Below are 24,538 nucleotides of genomic sequence, written 5' to 3' on the forward strand. Positions count from 1 at the left end.
AGGGTGGTTGAAAGTACCGCTGTAACCCCTCGAGGGATGCGGAAGCCTTTTGAACCTGCAGGATTTATATTCTCTCAACCTCGAACCAAACCCTCTATAAGTACGTACATATGTACAGATATATACACACGTGCATTGTATGACCAATGTATAAACTGCATTCGAAGTTTCGAAAATGTTTTCGTTCCAAAATATGTCAAATAATGGAACAAATATGCCTGTGTAATTATAAAAACTGTAACGCAAGTTATGTATTCATAGCTTTTAGCCATATTTTGCAGCCTTGACTCTCAGCAGTTGATATAAACCAGTCGTTAAGCATATGTATAAGTATTATAGCAGAATACGTGTATACATGACAATTTTCCAATTCGTGGGAACAACGGCGTGGTCGTGAAGGGAAGAAGGAAAAAAAAACTGTTCAAAAAGTTTTACTTTTGAGCGAAGATTGACAGAGCATAATGTAGCAAACGCGTGCGAGTGACTTGAATAAAATATAGTATAAAATAAAATATGGTATAGTAAAATATAGAGAACGGCTATCGTCCAATATTGTCAAAACGATTATTAAATTAAGGGGTGTGACCAAAGTTACCGTGAAACCGATTAATTCACATTCGAAAATATTAAAAATTTATAAAGGAATTGTTTTTACGGCAAGGGTGGTCAGATACACTTAATTCTGGCAATGATTTTATTCTTATAGAGTTTTGATGAAAAATTGAAAAAATTCTTTGATGCATATTTACAAACAATCTGTTTGCTATATTTTCTTAAATGCAAGTAATTTTGTTCTAAAATTTTCACCAACTGTTGTTGACAATGAATTTAATTGTAATAAATTTGGTAGATATCAATTAATTTAGTACAAATATCGCTCAAGTTGTTCGTAAATATGAATAATTCCGTATAGAATAAAAGGTTCTATTAAAAACGACAGTCTTTAACCAATAATGGTTTTGTTCCTCTTTGAAAGCGTGATTCGTTTAACTCTGATTTTTTCTTCATTTTGTGAAACGCATGATTTCCTCGCTCTGTAATTATAATGTTGAAATATCCGGCCGAATCCGAATCAGTTACAATTAGATTTCCAAAAAGACTGAACAACGGGAGTCGTGCTGCTTATTTCGTTGAGACCAAAATTCAATTACTATCCCTCGACTAAGAGTTTGGCGCTTCGAAATTGCACCTTTTCTTCCTATTCTTCCTCTTCTTCTTACATGCGTATGTGTATTATACATGTATACTATATGTATTTTATCTTGGGTCGCACAAAGCTCGTTAATTCACGCTTCTCGCGGCGAACATCGCGAGAGCTTGTAAAGTTTGAAACGCAAGTTCGTTCTTCTACGGAATACGAAATTACCATTTTTTTTTTTTTTTTTTTTTTTTTCATCACTTCGACCGTTTAATTTTCTTCTTTCTCGGTTTTGTTTAAAAAACCAAAAGCAATTCCGAAATTTCCGCGATATTATCGATATATTATACAGATATAAACGCAACCGTGATGAAATAGAAAACGAAGCTTTTATTATCTTCAATATTGATTTTTGTATTTTTTTGAAATCAAAGCACTCTTTCTCCTTTCAATACCACGCATCTCCATATAATCGAACGAGGGAGAAATAAGGTGAAATAAACCATCGCTTCCAAAATGATGGCTTCGAATTAACAACGGCTTCATGCCGAAAGTTCATCATTGTTTCTCAGACTCGCAAATCTCGAGGTTCGTACAAAGCTGTTTTACTTCTCACCAAGCTTAGTAATTTACAACATTTAAAATAGTAACATCAAGGTAATGAAAAACCGAATAAAAAGTCACTGTAATTACTTTTTACAACAACATCGATGAATTTGAATTTGGAAAATATGAATCAATCCTGAAGTAACACCGGAAAAACGAACTGTTCCAAAACTACGATTTTCCCTTAAAACCGTCAAGACTTTTACTTCCCTCGTCGTTTTTTCTATGTTTTCAACTTTTTCAAAACCTTTTGACGAACGACCCGTCGTGTGGCGAGTGCCGACGTCGAGCTGTGATTACTAATTTGTAATCGTCATAATGCGTATTTAACCGCGAATCTACAACTCCCCCCCCCCCCTCGTTCGTATTAATTTAACGACTTCACGCACGCGACTTTACCTTCGCTGCACGCAGTCTCTCCTTTCCTTCATATTCCAACCGAACGCAACCCGATCTGTCAGGCAGTGCTGCACGTGTTCGCAATGATAAGACAACGCGGCTTACCTCCTACTATTATTATCGTACTTGTCCTTGCCATCATCATCATCATCATCATCATTATCATTGTCGCTGATTTTTTTACTCTACCGCAGTTTGCGCAGCTGTATTTTTTAGTCATTGAATCACGAATAAGCACGTGCTTTCATTTTTTATACTAATGTTTGCAACGCGTTAGAGAAAAACAATTTTACTACATAAATATAGGCGCGAAATTGTGTTGAATGAAATGTCGGGAGATTTTTAATTTGGTCGTGGAAAAAACTGTGAAATATCAGTTTTCCATCGTGGGAATTAGAAATTATTTTTTGAGGTAACGAGTTTACTTTTTATTCGTCGAGAAAACAAATTAGCTTAGGCTGACTTTTTTTTTTTTACATTATATTTTTCTTCGGTTCGAATTGAATTTGCCGCGAATACAGAGTTAATGAGCTGAACGATTTAGGTTTCAGTAACTTACTGGAACTGAGAAAATGTAAGGGAGAAATATGTATAGGGTTTAGGTGTTGAAAAACCTGGAAGTGTCATGGAATTTTTTTCCAAAAAAGTTGTGGCAAACCTGTGTGAAAGAAAAATTGGATCACAATCTTGCTTACAATATTTTTATATTTCTAATCGGAGTGTATTCGCTTCGTTGATACAGCAAAGGAAAAAAAAACGATCTAAAAAAAAAAAAAAAATGATGAAAACTGGTTTTTTTTATGGTCTGAGATTTTTTATTTATTTTTTTTTTCAATCACTTAATGCGCGCTGCATGCTCGATTACCGAATAAATTGCAAATTAATGCGACGGTGCGTGTTTTTCTTGCTTTCTATTTTCGATATCAACTGTAACAACGATTTATTCCTCTCAATTGCGTTTCTGTAAAGTAATATGTACAATCATCTCCGACGGTTAAGAATCTCGATCCTAAATGAATTTTCATTGGTTCTTGATGTCCTTGGAACAAACCCACACCGAATAACATTCTCGTCCAGGAAAGGTTAAAATTATGACCCGTGATAGTAGATTCAGTCGACCGATGCGGTGCCACATATGCAAGCCGATATTTCATTTTGATTGCAACGCGGTCCGAGCTCCAAAGCTATCTCTCTCTCTCTCTCTCTCTCTCTCTCTCTCTCTATCGATCTCAACATTTATTTATTTTTTTAAACATTGTTTTATTCCATTTCATTTTATTTTTTAACTCTGTTCTCAGACAAAAACGTAAGTTACTGTAATCACCCCGAAATGAGAAGTTGACGTTTCAAGATCCAGAGAATGTATGCACGTATGTAGGCACGTGATCAATTCTTTTGTCCGACGATATCTCGAGAACGAGTTACCGGATTTCAATGATTTTTGTATCAATCGACGCGGTTTTTCCAAACTTAGAACTAATTAGATTTTAGCTTCGATCAGTTCACTACTTTTTCAACTATTTGGATAGCAAAATTCTGTAAAATCAAATGACGTCTTGAGAATGGATGAATGGATTAGAATGAAAATTAGTACCTTTGGGTTTTTTGTGGTCGCTAATCGCGAATCCAAGGTCAGACTTCCAAAATTTGTAACGGTAGATCCGTTATAGCGATTGAATATAAAAATAACCGTCATATTTTCACGTCTAAAGCCGTTTGTTTCAATTTCTTCTCTTCTATGTTCGCGGGAGAAATTTTACCCATGACGTAATTCGCCGTGTTCGATGTTACTGTTGCGCTGTTCGAGCTGACCCTTTTTCCCCAGCTTTTCAATTTTCCTCAAGGGCAGCGGCCGGTGCCTTTCACCCTACCGCCCACTAATTCTTCCTAGGATCTCGATCTTTAGCACCTTAGGTCCTAAGGCTCAGAAACGGATCGCGGCTAAGGGTGAATATTAATGAGATCCCCATATTAATACAACGTGCCTTCGGACCGAATACCTCCGAAGAGAAAAACGGCGAGTCTCTTTTATCTCCAGCGATGGTTAAAAACGTTACGCGATCTTTTGAACGTTGGATTTAGATTTTATTTCTTCCTTTTTCCTTCACATACACCGCCTTTCGGATTCTCGACTTCCAGTTACGAGAAACGAAAATTTCTGCCATTCGTATACCGTCCAAAATGTGCACTGTACGAAATTTGTTAATTTGACAAAAATTTGAAAACTTGAGGTTGGATTTCACTAGCTATGAAATACGCGATAAAATTTTGTCGGTATAATTCGTCCGATGGAGAATATCGAGGCGATTTTATTTCTTGTTCCAGACACGATAATCGATTTATCTTCATTCACTTTTCGAAGTGCTTCCGGGACGATCGAACAAGTACACCTGAGTCAACGAAAGAAAACAGAAATTCGTTTCTATAAAAAAAAGAAAAAAAAAATTTGTATCCTTCGCTAAAAATATATCGAATCGACGAACAGAATCTAAAATTTTTCCCACACGCGTGCGAGGTTTTCGATCACTCTACATTGCTTGGTTTTCAGTCGCGAGTTCTTTAAATGTGATGCGTTTCTTATACCCATCGCTGTTTCCAGTATATAGATAACCATAAGAACGCGTGTCAAGGGATGATATTTCAGAATAGAAGGTGGCGCCTTGTACACTGGTATTTTAGGCCGTGACTTGGGGCGTGAATTTCGGAACGTTGGGTTTCCCTGCTGGCAGAGCTAAGGGACCTTCCTAATTACGTGGAGAATTGTATATACTCTATCCGTGTATACGTATACAGATATATTCTATCCTGACTCTTTTTTACCTCCCCTGTTTCTTTCTTCTCCTTATTTTTCTTCCTCTCCATTCAACTTGGTTTATTATATTACATACAATTTCATTTTATCACCCCTCCGAGTTACCTTTTCCCTTGCATCAAGCCGTTACCTACAGTCCTTCCATTTATACAATCAATTATTCTGTTTCTTCACTCTTAACCTTGACCACACGGAGGCTGGTTCGCCAAAAACTGAGCTTTTTCATTCGTATTATTAGGAGATTATCGTGCGTTGAGTATTTGTCGAGTCATTATAATCGTAAGCTAACAAGATCTCATCGACGATAAAAAACTAGAAACAGCTGGAAAGTAGAAAACGTTTACAAAAGCCTGCGCCTATCGCTTCGAAATTGTTGTACATCTATTAGAATGGTTCGATCTCGTGCTTGAACCTTTTTAATCGAAAAATGATAATACACGAACGTCGAATCAATCGAGTTGAGTTTAATGGAAAGGTTCTTTCCTTCGGAGAGAAGGAACAACTCAAAAACACAATTAAAATTATGATAAATTTTTAAAACATTCTCATGAATCGACTCGTCTCCTTGTTGATTTTATAGAAATTCCTCGCGTTACTTCAAAACGCATATGTTTTCATTTATTATAGAAAATATACGTTAGATGCTTGTACAGATATACATCGTATCAGGCGCATTATACAGTAAATTGGAAACGGATCGCGCTGTTCGAGACGTGAAACAGTGAGGCGTGAAGTGTTCGGAGCCGTCCAATTTCCCTCCCGGTAAAATAATATACGTGTATACATATATGTACATATACGTATGTACAAGTATAGTTGTGTGCATATAAGTTAGGTGAGCGGGATTTAACCTCTCGGGAATGAAAATACCTTACGATTAGCCAAAAGGTGCATCAAGTCGTTGGAAGAAATATCGACCTGTCTTCTCGGAGGGTGGTTGAGAATTTTCAGAATCTTATCCGTAACTTTTGGCTCATTTTATTTTTTTCGCATTTTTTTTTTTTTCTCTCTATCGGACTCATCTCGCCGAGATTTTTGGAAAATTTGACTCGAGGTAAAGAATATTATCCTTGGGAAGTTTTCGAAGATGAAAGAGATTTTTCGTAAATGTTAATTACACCCTGCGGTTTCTTTGCCACTCGTTTTCCTCAACGTTTTCTCTCCGCCATTCGGCTTTATTTACTCTCCTTTCCCTCACAATCAGTTAATTCTTCACTCCAGCTTTGAATATAAAACCTCCCCGGCCTCGTCGACGTTGATTGACTATCCGTAACAAAGAAAAATCACCGCAGCCTGCCTCTGCGCACTGCAGCAGTCACTGAAATCAAACGTTCCTTCATTTACGGACCGTCTTCTTTTACTCCTTATTCTTTTGCTTCTTCTTTTTTTTTTCAAATCAATTTTATTCAAAACTCTCACGCAGATATTTCTTTTTCACTATTGACGAGGACGTGCCGATAATTCTCAGCCGGAATAATCAAATTTTGAAGAAGTAATGTGTAATTTTTATGCATATATCCACTGGTTTTACAATGTTCAGCTAAAAATGCGGTGATAAATAATGTTGGGAATAAAAACTGTGAGGTTTAGCTTTTCAGGGCGATGTTGACTCGCATTTTTTGACTTTCCAGTTGTTTGTTCAATCGTATCGTGTTACGAAAGTTGACAAACATTTTTTTTTTTTTTTTTGATACTCAGTAACGAGGTATATTGATTCCATTTCACAAAACTCTTGGCAAATTTCAATATCGACAATCTTGTTAACAAAATATAATCCTAGTGTGCAGATGATGATGTGGGAAATTCCCAGCGAGGCGATGTTTTAATTTCTCATGATTCCACACACGTGATTAAGATTCTCGTCATTCGTTCAATCAGTTTGGAATTATCACAAGTATTACAGTGCAATTATTATGCATCTGGACAAGGTATTTATTTTACAGTTTAACATTCAAATTAAGGTGATCGGTTTCCGAGTTCGTTGATCGAAATCAAAAATACAAATTCGTTCGCACCGTAATTTACACTTTCTAAAAGGTTTTACGATTCTTTTTGTTGGATGAATTTCTTCATTTGATTATCGATAGACCATAATCTGCAACAACTGACGATAGTCACAGAAAAAAACAAAATTCCTGACCCTTGAAAGTTTTCTCTCATTAGCGTAATTTCTGCAAACACTGTTCCGATGAAATCGATATAAATATTGATACTTTTTCATCCCTTTTTTCCTAGCAATGAAATTCTTTTTCAAACTGGCATTGCTAGTATCAGAGTGCAGTTTACTAAAATGTCAAATCGAAACTAATAATCGCGCTCCGCCAAATTGAACAATTAACAAAGTTCGTTCATCGCTGATATCATACTACGAAAAATTGAGATTTTGCAGATCGTTTGATCACTTTCGGCAAGGTGTTTGATACACAATCACTATAATCACCTTTCTCATAAAAAATACCGGGTGTGCAGAACCGTGTTATTAATAAAGGTAAAAACGAAGGGTGAGGTGCGAGAAAATATCGAAGGGAATATTTATTGTTCTCGCTGTCTATCTGGTGAGCGAAAAAAAAAGGAGGAAAAAAACTGACGTGAGATCTAGGACGGCAGCGAATGGCCAGTGTAGAAACCTATAACTGAACTTCATCGCGTTTCGAGGAAAGCCGCCCCGAGCTGTTTTTCTCTCCGTTTTCGCGCAACGCGACCCCGTTATTGGGATCTGTTATGATGTTTTTTCTAACCGCGCAGAATCTCGCCGTGCGAAAAAGAATTTTTTTCTACCTATAACGTATACAGATCACAATATTCTGACAGGTTACTTGCAATTTTTTTTTATAATCGCAATATGCATATTTCTCGCAGATTCTAACATCTTAATGTTTTCAAATTATCTCGTCGTTCCAGTACACGATTTTCTTGTTTCTCTTTATTTCAGCTCATTGTCCGGAGCAAAGAGAACGAGGATGTTAACGATTTAAAAACGATCTCCTCCTTGGATCAATCGTTTTCCTTTCTCTTTTGTTTCATTCTTTTTTCTTTCGTTGAATGTGTTTGATGCTTTTGCTCGACCAGTAATAAAATAATATCTTGCACTGGTCAAACAGCTCGCGTGAATGTGGAAAACAGTAGTAGAGTCGTTCGAAAATTGCATGAAAACGGAAATTTGATGATACAAAATTGATAAAGTGAAAGTTGAGTTAGTCAAGCTGAGTGATTCATTGAAAACCAGTGTCCGTCATCATTATGTACGGAAAAAAGTGAAAATAATAATGAATTCAAACTGAGAAAACAAAAAACAAAATCTCCATAAAAATTAGGTAGATTGTGATAATTTAAACTTCTTTCACCGTTAAAATTACACGCCCAAATATTACTGTACTACAGTTCACCTTGGATGAATAATTTTTTGTTTTATTATTTAGAAAATTTTTCACCAAACTGTATACCTTTGACGACTGGTTATAAGCATTCAAGCACATCTATAAAGGTGAAGGTAGACTTGTGTCTAAAGAAAAGCAAAGAAAAAAACAATGTTGAAAAAAAAAAAAAAAAAAAATTTCGGTACCAGCAAAAATTTCATCCCATATCCATGAGAAAGAAAATCGAAGAAGCGCGTTACCGGGCTGCTGAAAAGCAGGGATCAGTCACTTTATTCAACGAGAATGGAGAGGAAGAAGAAAATAGGTATAAAAAAATTTTTACGTCGCCGGATTTTCCTCTTTCTCTTCTCCTTCATCTTCTTCTTCTTCTTCTTCTTTTTTTTTTATGTTTTGTACTCTTGGAAAAAAAAAAGACACGAACCTCTATTCGCTGGTGCATGGCTCTCGAGGTCGCGCGATAACTCGCGGTCGTTTCTCTTTACGTAACTTCATTTAATGTATTTCACGATGTACGTACATATAGATAGATCATACATACCAATGCAGAGCGTTAGATGGGTATAACAACGTAAGCTGTGTTTATAAGGTGGCTGCTGGAAATACGTGCGTTGTGTACGTGCAGCGGTGGAAAGAAAACTGCAGTATAAAGGAGAAGCGTCGTTACTGTTGAGAAGCTGCTCGGAACTTGACACATCGGTCGTAACTTCCAAATCCTTGGGAAATACTTGATTCAAACTTTTTCAGTACTTTCAACGATCGCGATGTTTATTGGGTGACACGGATCAGGAGGCCTCAACTTTCCGCAGGTTTTATTTATTCGTTTCTCTTTCTCTGTTCACAGTTTTTTTTTTCTAAATTATGGATAATAATTTACAATTGTTCGAACAATTCTGACCCGTTCGTCAAACCTTTGTTTCGATTTATTCGTACCTAGGACTGGTAGGCGTCAGGAAAATTATCAAGCTACTGTAAATAGTCAGGAAAAGGATTCAGGGAATTTTATTAAAAATTTGAAATAAAAAATATAGGTACACTGAAAAACATCACTTTGTTATGTTACAATATTTTGCCATGCGATATGCATGTTAAAATGATACTTTGTACATCAGTGACGTGGCTTGGATACTATAAACACGTTATTCGAATGACGCAAACGCATCATCTGCTAGTGGATGTTTGCACGCATGTGGTTCCGTAGCGCAGGAACGAATGTTGTTCCTGCAACGTCCCAGCGGAATTCCTGACTACCACCAGGGTATTTTCCTTCCACATCGACAAAGACTAGGACTATAACCCTACACTCGAGATATCCTTTCCCCGAGGGTTTATTAGTTACCTGAATAGTTTGAGTTCCAGAGTTTATTCACCCGTCGTTATACCGGATATCCGGTACCACCTAGCTGTTATTATGTCTCACGTATTACGTCCCCTAAGACCTGCACCGATAAAGCGGACTCTCAACTCTGAGCAACAACATCAGCTTGTATACGGTATAAATTTACTTCGCATTGAAGTGGCATCTCGCCACTTCGTTGCGATCAATAAAACTTGCCCGTTGCACGTTTGATTCAAAATTCTACCGTCCGGGTTTCAAAAAATGCACGGCACTCGGGCAGCGTATGTTTAAAAATTACCACACGAGAGTGACTAACCGCAGGTTTTTCTCCGAGATAGATGATTCGATTCGGATGGAATCGGTGAAACGGTAATAGCCTGAAAATATTGCCAAGTAATACGAATGTGGGTCGTCGGTGCGGGTCTCCGGGGTGGATTTCGTGAATTTCTCGGATTAGTACTGGTCCACATTCCGGACCACTCGATTGCGCGATTTTTTTCTACCCCCGTTGCAGCGATACTGCGAACAGTGGTTAAGTCCGGTGGATTATAGGGTTGGTTGCTAGGTATAAAAAGGCGTGCTAGTTAGTGTCGACGAGGAGAAGAAACGACGCGAGCACCAAGTGGGTAAATCTTGTTGTTGGCCGGGGAGAGTTAAAGCTGCTCCGTTTGTGAGGGAACTAGGCGTCTTAATCTTAAATTTACCAGATGACGTCTTCCCACACGGCTAGGCGGCTGCCGCTTAAACTGCACGCGATACGCCTTCATTTTGTTGCCCAACTCGCGTTGCCGCATCAAGTACCCTTTCATCTCTCCTCCCGTCATATTTTCACTTCCCACGTTAGCACCGTCGCACCTATTCATACAGCTTCATTCCACGCGGGGAAAATTGACACGCATAAATTCAAGCCTTAAACTCGACGAGGAAGAGAAAGAAACGAACGGGTTTGATATTATTTGCTTGAATAATGGGGAGGTCGAATGACGGAAAGTTTGAAAGTGTAATTTGATTCATGATTGCTTTTTCAGCCGCTATAGTAACGGTCGAATTGCCACTCGACTCGACTAACTATTCTAACTAGAATATTCATGCCGCTTTATGCGAACTGTACCGAATGTCAGAATTACAAACTGCGTCGTCTGAAAGTGAATCTTGTTGAAACACGAAGAGAATTCCCATTATCGTCCATTAGTTACGTTTGGATATTACCAGGATTAGCGAAGCTTGCGTAAAGTAACACTTGGGGTTCAGAGAGCCGTCGTCAGCGTTGAAATGTTCATATCCGGTAGTTTCCTGAACGTTGTTTTTCACGTTAAAAGAGACGGTTTATCGACTGAACACGACCCCCTGTATCCGCAGCACGTCGACCCCGACAGCTAAAATTATCGATCGATTTTCCACCGAACAATACCGTGTATTTCATCTGCCCCTCCGTCATTCCCAATAATTGTACTTCAGTTTATCTTCTCAGTCAGCTATTACGTCGGCCTCTATTCGTTTCGCGTCCTACACCCTCCACCCGGAACTCGGCCAGGTATGGAAGCCCGTTCGAAGCTTTTATTGGACGTTCCTCGAGGTGTTGGTACGTCTGGTAAAGGACCGTACGCGGTATTTAATCCCGAGCAACAGCGTTGTTTCAATTGATCTTTGGTTTTATACGTTAATCAACACTTACCGTCAGCTGGAACGTTTCCCTCTACTTGGCTAAATCCTCGAGACAATCATGAACGTAATTATCGCGTGCTCATTTACACTTACAGCCTGACGAAACGGCGCCGTTTTGAATTCGGAAACTGAACCGAATTCCGGTTAAAGGTGATGCCGTATTACAGAGAAATGTGCCAGATATACCCTACTTAGCTAGCATTTGGCACGTCGATCTCATATTCGCGGACGTGACCTGAAACTCCTTTTGTGACAATCGGCTCGAGGTGAACACTTCGCAACGACAACCGCACGGCGTTGAAAATCCAACAATTAGCTCTTCGGTGGTTTGTTCTGAAACCTACACCTCCGGAGTACTAACTAACATACTAACGTATTGAACCGTGTACTTCACTCGAAGTAGGTAAAAGCAAATTTCCGCACCGAAAGCTTCAAAGGTTCAAACTGCATATAAGATGCATCAAGATCAACGGGCATTGAGCAGGTCTCGCAGTCTCTCGCTTGTTACCAGACGTCTGTTCACCCGAAGATAAGTCGGAAGCTCTTTGAGACCCGACATCGTATCCGTTCTAAGGTGTTCGACGAAGCAAAGGTCAGAAGCAACTCATCCGCTTGTTCACCCAGTTCTCTTATATTCGGAGACTTGCGGCTGCCCGAAGTTGCAGAAGAGTGAAAAGTCAAGAGCCGGATGGCTCGTTGAGAAAAGGAACTATTTTTCACACGATGCACCAACGCGACGCTCTTTGTTGCCGAATCTTCCGCCCCCCTTTCCTGTTTGCTCTTTGCTACCCGTGGTGGTTTCATCGCAACAGTTTCACCCTTGCCTCGCTTCGCCTCGCTCGCTCGCTCGCTTTGGCTCGCACCCTCCGTTTGTTTAGAGGCGTCCGTTGAAAAGGAAGGCCTCTTTGATGCGGCTTTTATCATTGTCAGCGGTTTTGTATATCCCACATGCGCACATGCATACACAAACATACACACGCGCACACACCCATCTTTACATGCTCGATGCTTGATGCTTGACTGCGCTCTCCAGGTATTGTCCGCTTAGACTTGGGCGTTCGTCTCGGTGTTTTCTCTTCTCGTACAGCATACCTTTTCTGAAAACCCTTTCCATTCACCAGCCCGGTAACGCGAGGATGAATTTCTTCTGCACAGCACTTTCCCTGACAACGGTGCATCCAGCGGCTGGCATCGACTGGCCAATGTGCCGGTTCAACTTGGTGTGCAAAGCATCTCATACAGCGGTTAGCTCGTTAGGCAACACGGAAACGGACATCCCGTCTTTTTGATGGATATTACACACCTGTGAGCTACTACGTTTCAACGGGAGTAACGAGACCGATGTCTCGGGTCAACTTCTCCTTAGAACAGTTCAAGCCCAAAACTTTGGGATTACTTGTCGCTAACTCAGCTTCTCGGTGGCTCGGCTTTTGAGCGTTGTGTGCAGGGTAGGATTCTTTTCGTGAGTCCGGAATTGTGAACATTCATCAGTCGTTAACGAAAAGTCGGAATGATTAGTTATTTGGAATCGAGAATCTTGAGAAGAAGGGTTTGCTCGAGTCAAATATGCTTTCGTGCATTTGAAATATACTTGAAAAAAGTTGGGGAAAAGAAAATTTTTGAATTAGGTAATTTATCCGGGTACTCTCGCCACATTTTTTACACACGACTGAAACAAGGAGAAGTTTTTTCAACGACAAACCTGAGAAAAAGTTCGATAAAATTAACTCTGATTAGGTGTGAGTCCCGACCCTTTCATCGTGTTAATCGAATGGGCTAACGACCATTCGATTGAGGCACCAACCTCTCAGAACTTTTTTCTCCTGTCGAGATATCCTGCAGCCTGAGTGTTATGGATCAATGGGTATGAAAAAAGCTCGGTATTGATTTTCGTCGGTTTTTTACTTGGTCGATACCTCAGAAACGATGATAGCAATAGTAGCTTCAAGGACAGCTGCTAATTATTGTTCGGTTTTCTTGTTGGGAGTATTAGTAGATAAAGAGGCAACTGCTGACACAGGATGAAGAGGTTTATATGAATAATGCCAATTTTCAAGTCGCGGAGAATCATTTTCTTTTGCTTTGATCATGCCTCGATGAAGAAAAAACATTTTGGAAAAAATGGCCGTCTATGTTGTGTCATGACCACATTTTCACGTGCTCGAAGACATTAAGTGCAACTCTGATTCTTGCAGAAGCTAAGACTACACTATGATAAAGATTTTCTGAAAGGTTCGTGTTTTTCCTCGTTAATTCAGTCACACTTGGCCTACTTTGATTCACCTTCATTCACTTTAACCCTCGACTCGAAATTCCGAGTGGAGAATTTTGAGAACCTTTCTACGTAGCACGACTTCGCGATGTATTATAACCCGGCACATTCATACCGTTGATAGCGGTAAATATTTTCAATGAAAAATGAAACGAGGATTAAAAACGCTTTGCTGCTTCTCAGGCCTGAACGAGAACCTCCTCGAGACCGGCTGAATCATCTCACTTCTGTTTTTCCGTTTTTTCCACTTCATTTGACGATTACGCAATTACACGCTGAAAATATACCCCGCATAATACCGTGAACGGTTAATTCGAGTAGAGACAGCTGTTCACCTTCAGTATTTGCTCAGCGGTGAAAGATTGATTTGAAGTATAACTTCGCATAAATTATCGTGGGATTCAACCATCGAACAACAATATCTGTAGTTATGAGGAAATCTGATGTATCAAATCTAGAGTCTTCTGAAAATCAAGTACAAATTCGTTTAAACTTAGTGAAAACATCATGGAATAAATCGTTGTACAATTTTAGAACGACTTCAAAGGAGTTGACTTTTCAAGTTATGAACATGTTTTCTTTGTTATGATTCACTGGCTGAATTTCAGACAATCCTAATGGTGCGAAGTAACGATTTTTCTGAGCATGCATCGTTAAAGTATCTAACGTTACTAACTTCAACCTCGTGTGAAATCGAGAAGAGTCTCAGAATGTGAACCTTGATTTGATCTTAGGAACGTCACTTCATCTTGTAAAAGGATTTGACTGTAAAAGAGATGCCATAGACGCAAGTGAATGATAGTGTCTTTTTTTCAATGTTTCCAATTTCTATTAGAGTTTAATTCTTATTATATGATCAAAAGCAAGATCCAGAGAGCAGGTGACTTTGGTCTGTATTCGTGGAACTTCATTCGAGTCATTGACATAAGACGTATTCAAATCCTGCACGGCAGTGACGGAATCCTAGGTGACGGAGGGAACGAAAGCATTGCCCGTGGGAAAAGCTCAGGCGTAGTTATCTTTGCCCTATAACATCCACGTGGAATAATATCTGGGACGACTGGTTCGTTGGTGGCGGTAAAAATTTCTCCTCGGAAATATCGGAACCACGGTCGAAATGGTTCGAGAATATGCTTTTAAGCAAATTATAATACCGCCCAGAGTTCAATGTTGACTTGATCATCGCGCTTCAAGTTCCATATACCTGCAACGTCCTCGTGCGCGGTGAGATTTTCACGAGACGAGTGTGTAAGAAACGAGAGTGTACAAGGCGAGAGGGGTCTAAAACAAAAACGGAAAAGCGTCATTGAGATCTTTCGACTTCGAAATTCCCTTTCTTCGAACCCTCGAGGTAGGCATGCGACGGGTGGTCAAACCTGCTGGGATTTGGAACTTGTGTCGTTCCGAATCTCTCTTTGTTGGAGTAGTAAGAGCGCCCTTCTCTTACTACTCGGAAGACAAGAGTCGTTGATTTCTGAGGGGAGAAGATGAGACGCTCGGGTCCTGACGAGGTCTTCAACCATGTCGCAAATGCCTCACTCACCGAATCTCTCGTCTCAAGTCAAAGGGACGGGCATATCCATCAAGGCACTTTAGATCCGTACCGCGTGGCTGCTGCAATCTGGGATCTGTGGACCCAGACCTCACACCCGTACAGTCCAGAGTTATCGGAGTGGATTTCTAGCGGACTGCATGCAGCACCTACACGGAGTTTATTGAGTTGCTCAGAGTTCGAGAGAGTTGCTTTCGGCCGGACCAGCAGATGCAGCCGGTACGGTTAGCTGGCTTGTTTCTGCGCAGCGATAATATCTTCGCAACAATCGGATCAGGCTGTACCCACACGCCGCGATGTATCGTGCATGCCGCAGACATTACAGAGTCCAGCATGAGCCCCAATCGATAAGTGACCCATATTGTATCCCTCTCCTCATTCGAGCGCCCTTTCCCTCTTTTTCTCTTCCCTCCCTCTTTCGCTATCTACATCTCTCTCCTTGAGTTTCTGCAGTGGTGCTTTGAGCTCGAACCCGGTGCGTGAATGAGCTATCTTTAAGTTGTTCCGGAAGAGCGTATATAGTGCCGAAACGTGCACGTTATCAATTTCCGGTACGACCCTACGAACCGCCCCTACTGCCGACTTGGCAATGACGTATCGCACCCCTTGGTCTGTACACGTGTATCACGGATCATACGCGTGAAAGTTACTCGGTGATGTGAAATCGGATAGAACGGAATGAGACAAGCCTTTCTTGAGTTTATCTGCAAAAGTTCCACACACTTCCAAGTATCATGATTCTTTCGATTACCCGTCAATCGAGGTGATAAGTAGAAACTGAAACCAGGTTGGAAACACATCACATTGTCAACTTTTCTTCTTTGTCAGTCTGGCAGATTATGCTTTTCATAAAATAATCGCAACCTAACTGCATTCTCCCCACCAATTTGTCAGAGTTTACTCGCAGAGGTCCCCTTGACTAAGTTTTAAAGTTCAAACAGTCGCATTACGTGTTTTGCTCGAATTCTGTTTCTGGGTCAAACCGTGAGGGTTTTTTGTACGGTGTAATTTTTTTCTCTTGTCATACCAGCGACGAGTTGTTTTTAATTCTCTTTTTGTTGGCGAAAGAAAATTAGGGATCCTTCGGTGGCAAACTTGTGGCGATGTTAACGTTCGTAGGTATGTAACTCGGTAATAATGCTGGTCAGGATTTCTTGTTCACGGAAGATTAATTCGTGCCATTCGCAGGAAATTTGACGTACCCATACTGTGAAATGGGGGACAGAGGTGACTCGTCCATACGTACAACATACGGCTGCACACAGTCTTCGTTTAAAATTGATCTCGTGACTTTGGAGTTCAGGGGGATATGAGTTATTGTCAGGGTATATATATATATATATCTATATATCTTCGTGTATCTACAGCCGCTTCTACCGCAGACACTGTGTGGTACACACAAGTTAAACACTTGAAATACTAAAAGGGAACCGTGTAGGGCACCAGCAGCCATTATATTGCACCTCGGGAGCCTGCTTCGTTTCTCTTGCGCGTCCATTCCAAGTGGTAATTCAAGCCGGCTTAACTCGATCTCAGTTCAACCGCGAGTAAAAAGCATAAATGTTCCCACTTTAGGTATACGAGGTCTGCAGCTTATATTATGAATTTGTGTAAACTAACGAGGCAATTACAACCCATATATGCACGTGTCTTTTTTACGTGTAATTTGTTATTTGATAGACTTCTGGTAACCATTAAATTACCTTTGGTTCCACAGGCTTCGATTTTTTTTCTCTCTTTCGAACTACGCCTTTTCTATAACGTTATTCCATTCGTTTATCGAATTGATAAACGCATGAAGCAGACGCAACGTTTGGAAAGTTTTTCAACTTTCATGGAGAATTGTTCCAGAGTGCGGTGTGTCGTTATCGATCGATTACCGTCCGTGAATTTGGTTAATTTGCATGAATTGCCATAGCTCGGTGTGCAACCAAAACGAGAGCTCGAAAAGCTTGAACAGATGTTCCAAAATGTCTATGAAAACGGTTAGAAACGAGCACGCTGATGCTTGAAATCGGTTTATTTCATGCGTTGGGAAGTTAGTTGTTTAATAGTCACAATGGTGACGATGGTATAAAGATAAACACCAGACGCAGACTTGAGCGAATAAAATTTTCATAGCATTCCTAGCGGCAAAAGGGAAGTCAGATCAACGGATGTGTAACATCATGCCCGTCGATAATTGCGTTCTCACGTCGAACGGAAGGCGAAACCATACGGGACGATGGATCATTGTTCACTTGTGTGCGTGTGTGGCTTTCGAGCTAGTTGAACTCGAGTAGTGCGTCAAGTGCGTCGAGTGCTTCGGTCACGTTGAACCATTCATACGGTGCCATGTGCCGGCCATGCATTTGCCTTCCAAAAAAAGAATGCACTATAACATTTAGAGGCTTCGAGAGTAATAAAACGGCGTGAAATCCAAGACGTGGTAACGGATGGATCCTTGGATCAGCAGCGCATTACCGTAAATAGTAGTCGCGGTGTTTCGGTTTTTTGCTTAAAGGCCAGAAACAGCATTCGAAAACGCATAGAAACCCTGAAAAAGTGGGCATTCGGAGATAAAATTAATTTCGGAAATTTCTTCGTTCGATTTGGCGTTAAAGTTTTGCGAAAATATCTCGGTGGCGATGTTACACATCTTGCTTGGCCATTTATATGCTCAGTCCGTGAGTTATCCTTGCCGTTAAAACCGGGATTATTTTATTGTTATACACAGTATGTGTACGTACGTACGTGTGTATAAATCGCGCAGTTATATAGCGATGGAATTAGATAATAAGCCTCTTGGTAAGCGGCTGGTAGGATAGGTATATAAGATGACGCAGGTGCCTACCGTGCCTCTTGATTACCTTACACTGTGCGAACACAGATGATACTTAATTGAAGAGACTGCGGCAAACGAGAGAGAAAGAAATAGAGAGGGAGAGAGAGAGAGAGAGAGAGAGAGAGTGGGGTGTAAAAAAATGAGAAAACGGCAAAACCAGCCCGCCTTTAAACGGGCACTTTGGACCGTGAAAATCGAATATCTGGTGACAGCGGTGGGATGATTTTTGCCGAACGGCTCGACGTCCCTTGAGCAGATTAAAATCAACGACCCAGATCTCTTTGGCCCCGAGTCGTTCGCTATAGATAGGTGGGACTCCCGTTGCCGTTTTTCGAGAGGACTCTCCTCTCGAGTCTCGGCGGGGGCGGTTTCGGGATCGGAACCTACAAGGCGCATCGAAGACTCGGCAGTATCTCGGCCATATCTGCAAGCCTGGTAACCGGCTCGCAGTCATCGAGTACCCTCAAAACTCTGTAATATAATATTACGTACCAGTCACAGTCCACCCCTCAACCCTCACCCGGCACACTTCACACTCCCTCTTTCGTACGTCTCGCATTCTCTCTATCCACTCAGCCATCCAACCCATACCCCTGACCGCCGGCGATACGAGAACTGCAGTCCACTCAAATTCCGCGTTACATATTATATTAAATTCTGCAGGTATACGCCCGGGCTTTAATACCGACCAACTACTCCTCGTCGATGGGCTACCTATAGAGGTCATCGACGGTCATGCGGCAACCACGTTATTGGATTCCTATGAACGCCGCTGCGTTGTTCTATTTTAGAAAAAATTCCGTTAATTTTTCGTTTTTTTTTTTTTCTTACTTTTCCTTCCACTATCCCGTTAACCATTAATATCCAAACCGCACATTCGTTCGTTGTCAAACTTCTATTATACCAGTTTTGACACGGTGAATTTTTTATTCGGGTCAGGATTCAACGAGGAACTTTGGAAAGAGAAAGACTTTGGATGTTGTACTGTAAACAGGTGACTACCGGTCTTAACGTTTCCGATTGTGAAACGTCAGGGGGAGGCTTTGAACTCACCAGAGTTCAGAATAATGCTGGGTAAAATTTTTCGATTCGGCGGTCCGAATGAAATACGCAAACAAGCCGCATGCGTGGCATTGGCAAACCAAACCTTTCTGGAATCCATAAAAGGGGATTCTACTTTTTTAGCATCATCCTTCGAGCTTGGCTTATGTTACGTAAATAACGTAAATTGTGTCTACACACATATTATAGTTTCGTGTGCAAGAGTACCCGTACATACATACACACTGTAATTTATTCGTTGCGCTGGATGAGTATCGTTGTAACCTGCGTTATTATTATTTTATTCAACGTTACGAAAACTCCGGGAGTAAGTACTCGGATGTATAAAAAGAAAATTCATCCAATCGTAGCGAATCGCAATTACGGAGTATCCGTGACGTATTCATTGAAATAGCTCTTTATGTATCGGCAGCGATGCAACTGTGTGTGTTGAGCTTCGTATGGTGATTTTGAGGAGACAAATTTAACGAAATGACGATGTGAAGACGATATAAAGGGTGAAAGTGAATTTAAACTATTTTCACATAATTCAAATGTTGGTATGTGTTGTGTAAGAGACAAATGGTAATTATTGTTTCATGTTGTTGTGTTGGTAGGAATTGGACTAATGTTGAGGCGACCGGGCGATCATCAATGCCGACTAAAAGCAGTAGGGCTCAAGTACATTACCTCTCTTTGTCTATTTTTCTATTCTTCTCTTATACTTTGCCCGTTTTATACTTGTATTGTTAAATTTTCTTATTACGCCTCATCAATTTTCTCTTGCTCTCTCTCTCTCTCTCTCTTATTTATTATTATTATTCACTCTACCTTTATCATCTCTAATAACAATATCACCGTCACTTGTAATTCCATTTCACTTATATTTTGTACTTTTTAAAATAATCATCGCTATTTTTTCTCACGGTATTTCGACTATACGTATGTTACAATTTCAAATATTTCATCTTTCGTATTTTAATTGATCGTAACATCTGCACTATACCGCGCCAAAGCACTGTGTGTATCAAGAAATTACCGTGGTACGAACCGTATTGAATATTTGAAGAATATGTCGAACCCGTTTCTTCGACAAGTCAGTAGCAAAAAATTGAAAAGCAAAATAGTAGAGGAAAAAAACAAAAAACGAAACGAAATGAAAACAATAATATAAATCAGGCAGAAAAACAACACCTTATATGAGTAACTGATCCATAATTTCGCCGAGGGGTTGGAATATTGAACGAAACGAAAAACAAGAAGAAGAAAAAAAAAAAAAAAAAACAACGCGAAAGAAATAACTTGCAACGGTAAACGCTACCGGGGAAAAAAGGAGTCGCGTTCCTCTGATAAAACTGAGGCTGAGGCAAAAATAGAGGAGAGAAATAACATCGGAACATATTTTCTACAGTTGCCTTCTTAGGATGATGTTTGTTTTCTCCTCCCGCTATGAAAATTGGTTCTACGCAATCTCCGAAGTTCTTCAGTCTCTGACACGAAACTTTGCAATCAACGACTCGCTGATTACTTATCTTAGCAGTTCATCGTTCTAACATTGTACTTGCATCGATTAATTAGGTAGACTCTACATTTCTTCAATCTTTACTGCTCGTATTATGAACATTACTATAATATTCCCCTTCTACCTCACGTTTTGCATGTTTCGTTCTTATTTCACGTGGTATATTATAATTTTTTTTGAAATTTACTTTCCATTTTACTCAACACATCGTCGCTTTGCATCTTTCCAATTTATCATCTGTTTTCAATTTTACGATAGTATGATAATGATATTATCGCTGCACAATTTTCATCGCAATTGTGACGAGAAAATTCTCTGAATTGCTGTATTACGTTATACATGTTTTTCAATATTCGTAGGCATCGTGCAGTGTATAAATACCTGTATGTTTCATAGAATATTTATCTATTATACTTGTCAGCTGAGCTAGATTCATATACAGCCTATCCGTAACACGCACGACGAGGAAAAAGGAAATCGAAGGAGTTTTTATTCAATCAAGGTGAGTTTACCGTAATGGCATCTTGCCAATCGTTCAATACTGCATCGTGTATAGTCAAATATAGGTTGAATTTCTTTTTCATACGTATAATTTCACCGAATCTCGCGGGGGAGATATGACGTCACGTTTCAGAAACCAAGACCGCTCCGTCAGGTCGACAAATACAATCGTATCATCCTCGGCTAGACGTCGAAACGTTTCTATTCGACTTGCCACCGGCGAGACGCGGGTTTTGACACCGCTGCATATATCAAACCTCGTCTATTCTCCTCGGGCTTTTTTCGTCTCACAACCAATCGATCGTCAAACCTTAAAAGTACGCGCAATTGGCTACGGAGCGATATAGATGTTTGCAGATAAAAACTACACGGCCTGACACATCGCAGCTTAGAAAAAACCTTTCAGTGTTTAATTTTTCACAAAACTTTCGTCCCGAATGAATTTAAATTCGTTTATTTGATTTATTTTCTAGTCGAGAAATTGAATATTTTTCATACCTGTGCTGTGAAATACTTTGCGCAGTATTGAAGGGTGGCTAAACCCCGTCCCGGAGGCGTCTCTTCCTCCGTGGCAGCAGACTCCATCGCTGATAATGGACGTGCTATTCGAATCACGTGGCAGTCGCTGCGGTAGATCTGGCTGTAAAATAATTTTTCAGTTCGACGTTATCCAGACGTTAACCGTGCGTATAATTGTTTTTTCCCTCCCTTACTTCTCGCTTTTTTCATTATTTTTTTTTTTCTTTTTTTTTTTTACCCTGAAAAGCTTTGGGCAGATATTAGAAAACGAGCGAAGCAAACGAGAACAGAGGGTAAAATTTTTAAAAACAGGGGAAAGAAATGCAGGTTTCGGTCTGAAAAAAAGTTTTTCATTTTGGAAGATATTGTTTTCTCAAGTGTGTGTACAGGTTCAAAGTTTCATCGAAAATTACACGTGTATTTACTTTATTCATATACATATATATATTTTTACACATTTTTTTCTCAATTCCAACAAAGGATAAATTTGCATTCTCAATGTTGAAAATCAAACTCTTCTGCCTACTCAAAAATTGTACTCGGTGGTTTTCGTTTTCAAAAACTTGAATTTTTCATCTCGTAGAGTATTGATCCAAGGGACAAAGGAGTCTGTTACGCTGGCTCTGTATAATCCTGTGTTGTTCAAACACCTGGTAAATACCACCGAGTTTCCCTCCAACTTGGTTCTCTCTTGTTTTGGACAAAATGTTTATTTGCTACAGTGAAATAAGAGAAGGTGAACAGGTACAGAGGAGCAAAAAATAAATGAACCAAAACAAAAAAGAAACATACGCCCGTAACGGGGGTGTTCAACAAGTTTTTAAGAGAGAGAGAGATACAGAGAGATTGCAGAGCATCACTCGAAACAATTTCAAGCTTAATCATTTTCAAATTAAACCAATTGATCGCGATTAATTGCGAACTGTTCGCGCCATCGCTCGGCACCTGAATCAAAATGAATTACCCGGCTGCTCCGACGCTTCAAAAACGAATCTTTATTCCTACTCCCGAAAAACATGAATCCGATGAGCCTCGACGTGGATTTTCCAATAAGACAACTCGTCTTTTCATCCTCGCTTTATACTCAGATACAGTGTAATCCCGAAGTGTATAACGCACGAATTATTCAGTCAAGAGTCGAGAGTCGGGAAACTCTGGTGCCAGCGGTGGGATGCGATGTCCAAAAATAACTCCTTTTAAGGCGAACATGCCCCATTAATGCCGCCGTATTCCCGCAACGCCGTGAGTCGCATCGGCACCCCTGCCGGGCCGTAATTTTTCCTCCTCTTCACCCTCGCTCTCTTCATTCTGGTACCCCGTTCCCTCTTGTATTAGTCGAGGCCTTCGAGGGTCTGATTAAACCGTTCAAGAGTCGAGGTACAAACGAACGAACGAACGAAAGAAAAAAAAAAAAAATGGCAAAAAACACATCCGCGTAGATTTTTTTCTCGTCAATTTTTTTTTTTTTATTTTTTTTTCTCACTCTTCATTGTGCTAGGCAGTGTCGAGATCCTTAATCATACCAATATCCTTCTCGTTATGCTGGAAAGGTTATAGGTATGTATTCATCTGGAATGCAATACTTGGTCGACCGTTTCGTAGCTTCATCGATTCCTGCTAACGAGCGAGTACGTCGGTTTGATTCAGCTATTTTACAGTCTCTATTTCTCAGTTTTCTCCTTCTTCTTTTTGCTTCATACTACTAACGCCGGTGCTTGTCTTTTTCACCGATCTGCATTCTTCTTCATCTTCCTTTCTCATTGCTGCTGCCTCTTCAACGTCGGTGTTCAAAGAATTCGTTAAGTCGAGTGGCGACCGTGAAGATTTGGAGCGAGAAAAGGGGAAAGTCGAGGTCGAACGAGAATATACCAGATAGAAGAAGTAAAAAAAAAAAAAAAAAATGGGAGAAACAAAGCGGGCGAATAATATATAAATCGATGAATTTAACAAGGAGGGGTTTGTCTCTCCGTTCACATGCAACCCAGTTTTCTTGTACACAACACGACTCAGTGTCGGACGAGAATTCCGGACCGTTCAATATCTTTGCTCGTTATCCATTTTTCGAGTGATGTCGCTCAGAGTTTCTCCCTTTAATACAGTTATTGCAACCCCGTTTCCATCCAACGGTGTTGCCGTGTTTACGCCTTGCTTCCATCTTCACGCTATGGTCTGTGTATCGTGCCGGCCATAAAACCGACTGGCAACGGAAGTCATCTCTTTAACTTGCGTTACGTACACATATCCGTCTAGACGAGAGAATTTCTGATGCGAGGCGCCCCGTATTATGCTATACCCATTTACCTAGTCGACTGTATAATGGATACGTAAAGGAGCGAATATGGGGCGTTTGGATTTGCGTCGAACTATCGTCGCCTCTCGATATCGCAAATCCTGATTTCTCGTTCCGAGCTTGCGTGACTTTCGAGTATCAATCAGATTTTCACTAACGCAAACAGCAGTGTTTCCCTCGATCTTTCTCAGGCGGTAAAAATGAAAAATTACGTTACCTGCAGCCGGTAAGGTAGGATAACGTCACGGAATGCACGTTATGCGTGAGCAGGCGACTGTAATCTAATTTACAGGGGATACGGTTCAGAGCCATAAAATTGGCATCGACGGATTTTACACCCGTCTCTTACTGCAAGACTCCGTTCAAGATACATCACGTACATCTGTAAATACGATATATCCGATCGGCCTGGGCAATGTTCACAACTGAGAACACGAGTGCTGTACCTGAAGAATATGAATACCGGTAAACTGGTTGCGAATGAAAATCAAGAATCGAAAATTTTTCTAAACAGTGTTAATCGTGGTGCGTTGTTCCAATGGCCCGAATCGAGCATAGAGTTTGGCAAAACGACGACAAGGAGAAAGTTATAAAAAATGAAAATCACACGGAGCGTTTGAAGTGCGACGGTTGTTCTTCGGGGTAAAAAATGAAACGTCCCATTCGTTCGTGACAGGTTGAAAT

General features: G+C 40.3%; 2 protein-coding genes across 10 annotated transcripts in view; one reads left to right on the top strand and one right to left on the bottom strand.

The window, feature by feature from the left end:
* LOC124186423 (dynein intermediate chain 2, ciliary) overlaps positions 1-17,687 on the bottom strand; it is a 46,584-nt gene extending 28,897 nt beyond the window's left edge. Inside the window, exon 1 of the mRNA XM_046578144.1 lies at positions 17,621-17,687. Coding sequence (XP_046434100.1) covers positions 17,621-17,686 — 66 coding nt within the window. The 5' untranslated portion in view covers position 17,687. The remainder of the gene's footprint in view (positions 1-17,620) is intronic.
* Positions 1-24,538, top strand: part of LOC124186391 (potassium/sodium hyperpolarization-activated cyclic nucleotide-gated channel 2) — a 164,884-nt gene that overhangs the window by 19,965 nt on the left and 120,381 nt on the right. The gene's annotated exons all lie outside the window — the stretch shown is intronic.

Source organism: Neodiprion fabricii, chromosome 1 (genome assembly GCF_021155785.1).
Source record: "Neodiprion fabricii isolate iyNeoFabr1 chromosome 1, iyNeoFabr1.1, whole genome shotgun sequence".
Taxonomy (NCBI): domain Eukaryota; kingdom Metazoa; phylum Arthropoda; class Insecta; order Hymenoptera; family Diprionidae; genus Neodiprion; species Neodiprion fabricii.